The sequence below is a fragment of the Penaeus japonicus genome, unplaced genomic scaffold, assembly GCF_977035675.1.
Source record: "Penaeus japonicus unplaced genomic scaffold, GWHDUDI00000001_assembly GWHDUDI00000011, whole genome shotgun sequence".
Lineage (NCBI taxonomy): Eukaryota > Metazoa > Arthropoda > Malacostraca > Decapoda > Penaeidae > Penaeus > Penaeus japonicus.
The window spans coordinates 44,303,565-44,313,564 of NW_028234413.1; the positions used below are offsets into that span (position 1 = coordinate 44,303,565).

A 10,000-nucleotide genomic window follows, 5' to 3' on the forward strand; every position below is an offset into this window, starting at 1 on the left:
ATATATATATATATCTATATAATATATATATATTATAATATTATATATATATATATATATGTATATATATATATATATATATATATATATATATATATATATATATATATATATATATATGTATGTATGTATGCATATATATGTATGTATGTATGCATATATATATATATATATATATATATATATATATATATATATATATATATATATATATATATATATATGTATGTATATATACATACATACACACATATGTGTGTACATACATGTGTGTATATATGCTATATGATGATCACATCAAAATGATAATGATAGCAACTTTAATCATAATACTCATCATATAGTTACATGAGGATTACAATGATAATAACAGTGATGATAACAATGATTATGTTTAGCAATGATTATAATACAAATAGTGATAAGATAATCATGATAAGAAGGTAGTCATAGTAATGATAAAATCTATAATGATAATGAAGATAATAATTCAAATAAAGAGAATTAATTACAACGGTAAAAATAATAATGTTAATGATAAAATGATATTGATAATGATACTGATATGTAAACAATATAAATGATAATAATAATGATTATGATAACAATAATAATAATATAAATGATAATGATATTGATAACAATGATAATGATAATGATCATGATCGTCATGATAGTAATACTGATGAAATGACAATAGTAATGATACTAACGATACAATAAAAGAAACAATGATACTAGCAAAAATAAGAAAAAGAATAACAATAATAAAGATAGTTATGATGATAATGAGGGTAATATCAATAACAAATGATTATATAAGTAATGATGGCATGAAAGCAAGGGAATAGCAACAAGAACAATCAAAATATGGAAAGACACAAGAGGCAAAATAATTCCAGGAATCTGAATTATCAAATTGTCCAAAGGTTTGCGTAACCCTCGACGTTCCCAAACCTCTGACCTCTCTTAACCTCGTTTTCCAGACCTCCGCTGACAACAACGTGACCACTTCCATCCTCAAGTACAAGGCGGGAAGAAGTGACAACGGAAAGTACCTCACCTGTCGGGCGGAGAATACTGTCATTCCTCAATCAGCAAGAGAGGATGGCTTCAAACTCAACATCTACTGTAAGTCCGTTTTTTCCTTTTCAGTCATATTGTGTATACAATACATCTACATACATACATATACATATATATATATATATATATATATATATATATATATATATATATATATAATATATATATATATATATATATATATATTATATATATGTATATTATATATATATATATATATATATATATATATATATATATATATATATATATATATATATATGTATATATATATGTATATATATATATATATATATATATATATATATATATATATATATATATATATATATATATATATATATTTATATATGCATCCATTTGGATGTCCAGTGAATTTTGGTCTGGCTCTCTCTCTCTCTCTCTCTCTCTCTCTCTCTCTCTCTCTCTCTCTCTCTCTCTCTCTCTCTCTCTCTCTCTCTCTCTCTCTCTCTCTCTCTCTCTCTCTCTCTCTCTCTCTCTCTCTCTCTCTCTCTCTCTCTCTCTCTCTCCGTCTTTCTCTCTCTGTCTCTCTTTCTCTCTCAATATATATTTGAAATGATAAGATAGAAACAAAAGTACAGTGGCGTATTTATCGTATTCATGCATAGATCAGAGCCATCCAACATTTCTATGAAAGAACAACAGGCATCAAATAATTCAAACTCCAGAGAACCAATAGCTGCATCAAGGCATTGCACTATCCATAAACAACATCGTGTAGAAAGAGTGGGAGAATTGGGTTGGGAGGTAGGAGGGAAAGATACTGAGAAAGACAAGAAGAGAGAGAGGAGGGGCAGGAGAGAGAGAGAGAGAGAGAAAGAGAGTGAGAGAGAGAGAGAGAAAGAGAGAGAGAGAGGAGAGAGAGAGAGAGAGAGAGAGAGAGAGAGAGAGAGAGAGAGAGAGAGAGAGAGAGAGAGAGAGAGAGAGAGAGAGAGAGAGAGAGAGAGAGAGAGAGAGAGAGAGAGAGAGAGAGAGAGAGAGAGAGAGAGCGAGAGCATGAGAGAGAGGTATAGAAAGGAATGGGGTGGAGAGAGAAAGGGAAGGAAAGAGAGAAAGAAAGAGAGAACAAGGCAGGGGTGAGGAAGAAACAGAGAAAGAAAGAGAGAACAAGGCAGGGGTGAGGAAGAAACAGAGAAAAGATGAGGGAGGGAGGAAGAGAGAAATGACGAAAGAGGGGGACGAAAGAGAATGTATGTGAGAGAGAGAGAGAGAAACAGAGAGAGCATGAGAGAGAGGTATAGAAAGGAATGGGTTTGAGAGAGGAAGAGAACGAAAGAGAAAAAGGAGGAGGGGGGAGGGGAGAGGGGTGAGAAAGAGAGAGACGAGGGTAGGGAGGGAGAAAGAAAGAGAAAGAAGGGATGAAAATGGCAAGATAAAAAAAAAAAATGTAGAATGAACTCAGAAGGAAAGAATGGAGAGACAGAAAATCGGAGAGAGAGACTGACGAGTAAAACAAGACAGGATAAAAGGGAATTAAAAGAGTGAATAAGAACAAGGGAAAAAATATAGATAACAAAATGAGCAGCAAGGAAAGTAGGAGAAGAAAAATCGGAGCCAAGTAATAAACCGGTTACATCATCCGCTCTCTTGATCCCGAAATGCCCCAAGCAAAATCTGTTAGTAAAAGCCCACTCGAAACTGGGTGAAGAGGCGGGGTTTTGAGGGAGGGAAGGAGAGGGCAGCAGAGAGAAATTGGGAGGAAGAAGAGCCGTTCTCGATAAAACATGTGGGAGACAGTTAGAGCGGCTGGTTGCGAGAAAGAGGGGTGAGAAAAAGAGGGAGAATAAGAAACAGTCAAGGTAATGAGAGAAAAAGAGATAGAGAGAGAGAGAGGGGATGAAAGAGAGAGAGAGAGAGAGAGATAGAGAAGGGAAGGGGGAGAGAAAGAGATTAAGTGTTAGTTAGAGAGTGAGCGAGAGAGAGAGACAGCGAGAGCGGGAGAGACTGGCACAAGAGTCTTATTCCTCGTGTAAGCCCAGCGCTCTGGATTTACACAAAATGTGTTTGTTCAGCTTGCGTATAAATTATTTAGTGGGGGAGACAAAGGGAAAATCCGAGCCGAAAGAAACTTGCCTTTGGAACTGTAGAATTAGCAGGATTGAATGCCTTTGTGTGTAAATGTCGGAGCAGACAAGCACGCCAACATACACAGATATGTAGATAGATAGAGATGAAGAGATAGACAGACAGATAAACAGAGAGAGAAAGAGAGAAAGAGAGAAAGAGAGAGGGAGGAAGAGAGGGAGAAAGAGAAAGAGAGAGAAAAATTAATGGATAGATAGATAGATGCATAGATAAATAGACAGACTCTGATAGGTAGAGAGAGAGAGAGAAAAAGAAAGAATGGAAAGAGGCAAATGGGAAGAAATAGAGGCATGGAGAGAAAGATAAGATAATACACAATGCACATTAGATATGCATAGAGTATGCGTTACAACAGTCTATGTGTGATATTCAACAATAACGCTAATCCATCGGTCGTCGAGCGCCAGTTATTGCAGCCATTCAGTTAGCATTGCATTCGTTCTCCTCCTTCCTGGTACATTCCTTTACTCCTCCATTCTCGCTTTTTTTCTTATAGTCATTTATTCATTTTCTGATCCTTTCATTTTCCTTCTTCTCCTCCTTCTTTCTCTTTCTCTTTCTTCCTTCTAACCCTCATGTGCCGCTTGCAGCTTCAGTCATATTATGTGTCCCTTATCTTCTTGTGTTTCTCTCTATTTTTGTGTCATATTGATAGCATCGTTCTTTTGTTGTTGTTTTTGTTGTTACTGTTAACCGTGCTTGTCTTAATATGAAAGAAAGAATGACAAAAAGGTAAAGGAATGAAAGAAAAGGAATGAAGGAAAGAGAACAAGAAAGAAACGCTAAACAGAGAAGAAAAGAAATCTAATATCTAAACATTGCTTTGCCAATGATGTGGAATTCAGCTGGAAGTAATATTCTATTTTGATACACAAATAAAAAAGAGCATTCAGAATACACACAAAGGAATATTAGGATATTTCACGTGAGAGAATGGAATATTTGGTTCACTGGGCTGTGTTATCACGTTTTTTCTTGCCTGGTGACCTCTTCCCCTTTCTCTCTCTCTCTTTCTCTCTCGCTTTCTCTCTCTTTCACTTTCTCTTTTATTTTCTCACTTTCTCTCTCTCTCCCCCCTCTCTCTCTATCTCTCTCTCTCTCTCTCTCTCTCTCTCTCTTTACCTATCTATCTATCTATCTTCTTTCATTCCTCTCCATTGTCTGTATGTCCCTCTCTTCCATCTGCCCCACTTCTCCCTTTCCTTCTCTTATCCCTTTTCACTCGCCCATGATAATGGCTAAGTTTTTTTCATTATCATCACCATCACTCTCATTATCGTTATCATGATGACACGTAGTTATTCCTAATCACTGATTATGGAGAAATTTCAGTGAACCACCGATGCCAAAAAATATCAATATCCTATCAATATCACACCAAAGATTGCTGAAATGGAACAAGTTCAGATAAGATAAGATAAGAAAACACACTGGTTCTCTTTTCCCCCTTCCCATTTCCCTTTCATCCCCTCTCTCACTCTTTATCTGTATTTATCAAAGAATTTCCACGTCCTTCTTCTCCCTTTTACTCTCTCCACTTTTGATTTTTTCCAAACCTCAGTCTACCCTCGACCTTCTACACCCTTCTCTTCCTCTTCTTCTGCCTTTCTCTTCCTCTCCCCTTATCGCTTTCCTTCTTCTTTCTCTGTTATCCTTTTCGCCTCTCGTTACCCCCTCCCCTCCCCCGTCGCGTCCTAACCCCAAGGATCCGGGAAACCCAACTTTAATATTTAAGCCGATGTCTTGACACGGAATTTGTTCTTTCACAGAGTATCGGATTTTGCTGTACTTCTGTATTTCCTCGTGTTTTCTTTGTTGTTTTCTATAACTTTGTAGTTATGTAGTTTTGTATTCGTAATTCTGAACTTGTTCCACTGCATCTATTTGTGGTGTGATATTGATATGATATTGATATTTTTTGGCATAGATGGTTTACTGAAATTTCACCATAATCAGTACTTAGGGATAACTACGTGTTATCCGGATAACATTAATACCTGTCATTATGAGATTATGATTATGATGATAATGAAACGGATAATGCCATTATTACTATCACTAGAACTGGTACTACTGATCATAATAATCATTATGACAAATGAAAAGACCACAGAAGAATAATCACACTGTTTCTGATAATGATATTAGTGTGATTGTAGTATCTATTATAAGAATGAAGCGATAATGATAGTAACAACAACAATGGTGGAAATAATGAGAATTAGAATAAATGCAATAGCAATGTAGATAATGATGATGATAATAATAATATTGATATCAATATTAAAATTGTAAATCATGATGATGTTAATGATAATGATAATTATGATATCTATAATGATAATGATAATGACGATAATAATAATGGCAATAATAACAGTTATAATGATAATGATAAGAGTGATATTAATAATGAAAATGATGATGTTGAAAATTTAAGTTAAATAGATTACTTATCATTATAACAATAATAATGGCAGTAATAATATCATTCAGAACAATGAAAGTAATAATAGAAATAAAATAAATAGATAATAGTAGTAATAATGATAACAATGATAATAATGGTGATGATTGAAAATAATAATAATAATGAAAATAAATAAAAACAATAACGATAATCAAGAATGCGATGATAAGAAGAAGGATGGGGATGATGATGATGACTTGGAGGAGAAGGAAGATGATTATGATGATGAGGGTAATGATTAGGAGGAGGAGGATAGCAATAATGATAATGCCATTAATAATGACAGTTATAATAATGATACCATTGATGTTGCTGTTGTTAATTATGATGATGATGATAGGGAGGAGGAGGAAGAAGAGTATGATGTTGATAATGACGATAATGATGATGATGAAGATGATTTTGATGATGATGATGATGGCGGTGATGGTGATGATGGTAATAATGATATCAATATTGATAATGATGGCAGTTATAATAATGCAACTGGTAATACTAATAATCACACCCTAATCCCAAGCAAAATATCGAAAGCGACAACACCAACAAGAGCAAGCGATCTCATCAATTCCCCGAGAGCAATTAGGCTCAAACGCCGCAACCTGAGCTGCTTCCTTTGAAGCCTCGCGAAGCCCTCCGTGGAAACCACACGAGAAAATCCACTTACAGAATCGACGAACAGGCGCGCCGGAGAAAAGCCTCGTCTGCAGCCGTGGCTGCATCGTCTCCAGACCGGCTGTCGATCTGCTTCGACGGATCTGCGAAAAGAGCGACGGGGAAACGAAGCCGCTTCGGAGGATCTTAGATTCCTTAAGACAGAGCATAAGGCAAGGGCCTCCTTCCTCTGCTGAAGGCAAGGGCCTCCTTCCTCTGCTGAAGGCAAGGGCCTCCTTCCTCTGCTGAGGGCAAGGGCCTCCTTCCTCTGCTGAAGGCAAGGGCCTCCTTCCTCTGCTGAAGGCAAGGGCCTCCTTCCTCTGCTGAAGGCAAGGGCCTCTTTCTTCTGCTGAAGGCAAGGGCCTCCTTCCTCTGCTGAAGGCAAGGGCTTCCTTCCTCTGCTGAAGGCAAGGGCCTCCTTCCTCTGCTGAAGGCAAGGGCCTCCTTCCTCTGCTGAAGGCAAGGGCCTCCTTCCTCTGCTGAAGGCAAGGGCCCCCTTCCTCTGCTGAAGGCAAGGGCCTCCTTCCTCTGCTGAAGGCAAGGGCCTCCTTCCTCTGCTGAAGGCAAGGGCCCCCTTCCTCTGCTGAAGGCAAGGGCCTCCTTCCTCTGCTGAAGGCAAGGGCCTCCTTCCTCTGCTGAAGGCAAGGGCCCCCTTCCTCTGCTGAAGGCAAGGCCTCCTTCCTCTGCTGAGGGCAAGGGCCTCCTTCCTCTGCTGAAGGCAAGGCCTCCTTCCTCTGCTGAAGGCAAGGGCCTCCTTCCTCTGCTGAAGGCAAGGGCCTCCTTCCTCTGCTGAAGGCAAGGGCCTCCTTCCTCTGCTGAAGGCAAGGGCCCCCTTCCTCTGCTGAAGGCAAGGGCCTCCTTCCTCTGCTGAAGGCAAGGGCCCCCTTCCTCTGCTGAAGGCAAGGGCCTCCTTCCTCTGCTGAAGGCAAGGGCCTCCTTCCTCTGCTGAAGGCAAGGGCCTCCTTCCTCTGCTGAAGGCAAGGGCCTCCTTCCTCTGCTGAAGGCAAGGGCCTCCTTCCTCTGCTGAAGGCAAGGGCCTCCTTCCTCTGCTGAAGGCAAGGGCCTCCTTCCTCTGCTGAAGGCAAGGGCCCCCTTCCTCTGCTGAAGGCAAGGGCCTCCTTCCTCTGCTGAAGGCAAGGGCCCCCTTCCTCTGCTGAAGGCAAGGGCCTCTTTCCTCTGCTGAAGGCAAGGGCCTCCTTCCTCTGCTGAAGGCAAGGGCCTCCTTCCTCTGCTGAAGGCAAGGGCTTCCTTCCTCTGCTGAAGGCAAGGGCCTCCTTCCTCTGCTGAAGGCAAGGGCCTCCTTCCTCTGCTGAAGGCAAGGGCCTCCTTCCTCTGCTGAAGGCAAGGGCCTCCTTCCTCTGCTGAAGGCAAGGGCCTCCTTCCTCTGCTGAAGGCAAGGGCCTCCTTCCTCTGCTGAAGGCAAGGGCTTCCTTCCTCTGCTGAAGGCAAGGGCCTCCTTCCTCTGCTGAAGGCAAGGGCCTCCTTCCTCTGCTGAAGGCAAGGGCCTCCTTCCTCTGCTGAAGGCAAGGGCCTCCTTCCTCTGCTGAAGGCAAGGGCCTCCTTCCTCTGCTGAAGGCAAGGGCCTCCTTCCTCTGCTGAAGGCAAGGGCCTCCTTCCTCTGCTGAAGGCAAGGGCCTCCTTCCTCTGCTGAAGGCAAGGGCCTCCTTCCTCTGCTGAAGGCAAGGGCCTCCTTCCTCTGCTGAGGGCAAGGGCCTCCTTCCTCTGCTGAGCGACGCGTCTGGGATGCATCGCCTCTGGGGCCTCTGCTTGCGACCGACAGATGCGGTCTCAAGGTTATAGTTTTCCGTGAGGCAACGGAATTTATGATGATAATGCTGATTACTATAGTAGCAGGATTAAAGATCTTAATAACAAAAAAAAAAAAGATAAAATCAATGATAATAAAACGATAATGATAATAATAATGATGCTAATAATCAATAATAATAGCAATAATGTTAATAACAGTGCCAATTATAATGGTCATAATAAGGATGAGGATGAGGATGATCCGGCGTCAAAATATTAATGATAGTAATGATGGCAACAATTATGACTATGCTCATGATGATCAAGATCAAAGAAAAGAGGTCTGTTCATGAGGCTAGAAATATACTGGTGATAGTGATACCAAAAGGAAAACAAGGATAACAACCATAATGTTACTAGAAAAATTACAACAATAATGCAAAAATAAAGACAACAACAATAACGAGCAAACGATTACGTAATGTGCTTCTTGCATAACATTATCGTCCCATGAATGACGTCCATCACTCTTAAAGGTTAGCTCAGAAGGTCAGAGTAAAGAGTGATGTATTGATCGCGGAAGTCTGTGACTCCGACTATAAGTTGGTGTTTTTGTTTGTGTAATTAAAAGAATAAGGGATGAAATTAATAGAATGGCAGTAATAACAATGATTTTAGCTTGGCAGTGATGGTGGTGGTGGTGATTATGATGATGATTGTGATGATGACGATGATGATGATGATGATGATGATGATGACGATGATAATGATGATGATATTGATGATGATGATGATGGTGGTGATGGTGAGGATGATGATGACTATGATGATGATGACAAAGATAATAATGATGGTGAAAACAGTGACATTTATATTCAAGATAATAATGATAATAATACTAATAATGATAATAATAAAATGATAAGGGTAATAATGATAACGAAAGTGATAATGATCATTATAACAATGCTAATAAAAATGATACTAATAATCATGATGATAGTGATGAGAAGAAAATATCAATAATAGTAAAGTTATGAAAAGTAACGTTAAAAAGAAAGACCAACAACAAAGGCATCCTGTAATCATCAGCGATGCGGCAAAAAGCACTTCTGATCGGCCAGCCTTTGATATCGACGTCGCTTTCCTGTGGCCGTGATTTATCTGCTTCTCCGCTCTCTCCCGTTCGCTCTAATTTCGCCTGTTATTGTTTGACCTTCTGACCTTTGTTACAATACTGCCAGATGGGCAATCACACAGTGCCTTAGATTTTCAAGTTCGTTCAGTGGAGGCAGTTTGTTGGAGGCTCGCTTGTTATAGATTTCTGTCTCTATTGTCTGTACGTATGTTAGTCTCCTCTTCGTTCTAAGTGTGTGTGTGTGTGGGGGGGGGGGGGGGTGAATAAAGCGATCCGGACGCGTGACACAGTTCTGCAATAATGATGTTCCACCTAAACTGAGCACTATGTCCAGTGTGCTCAGCATTGGTCGCTGTGCAATTGACATTCTACGTAATTTTGACACGTCGAGTTATACAATCGTGTTCCCCAAAATGATTTCGAAATCTCACCCATATCCAGAGTTAATTCGCATGACCGGTACATGAAGAGTAATTCATATAATTGCATAACATCAAATAGTGATTCCGCCGGGAATTAACACATGGCTGAGCCCGGCGAACGAGTTTAATGAAAATCATATATATCTTATGAGTTTTGATGAGTTTGGGTTCATTTCTAAAATCATTCGTTTATCATCATGGGGGATTGTTATGGATTTACCATTTGTAAGAGATAAATTGGATATTTTTCACCAGAATTTTCCTGTTTAATTTTTCATAGAATTCTCAGTAATTCAAGCTGAACCAAAACCTTCTTGTCTTTTATATTTGGATTCCATCTCTTTCTCTATATTTTTCTTTTCTGGTTACTCTTCT

General features: G+C 39.6%; 1 protein-coding gene across 1 annotated transcript in view; it reads left to right on the plus strand.

The window, feature by feature from the left end:
- Window positions 1-10,000, plus strand: part of LOC122254231 (uncharacterized) — a 116,095-nt gene that overhangs the window by 69,474 nt on the left and 36,621 nt on the right. The window contains exon 6 of the mRNA XM_086541474.1: window positions 987-1,131. Within this exon, the coding sequence (XP_086397600.1) occupies window positions 987-1,131 (145 nt within the window). The remainder of the gene's footprint in view (window positions 1-986; window positions 1,132-10,000) is intronic.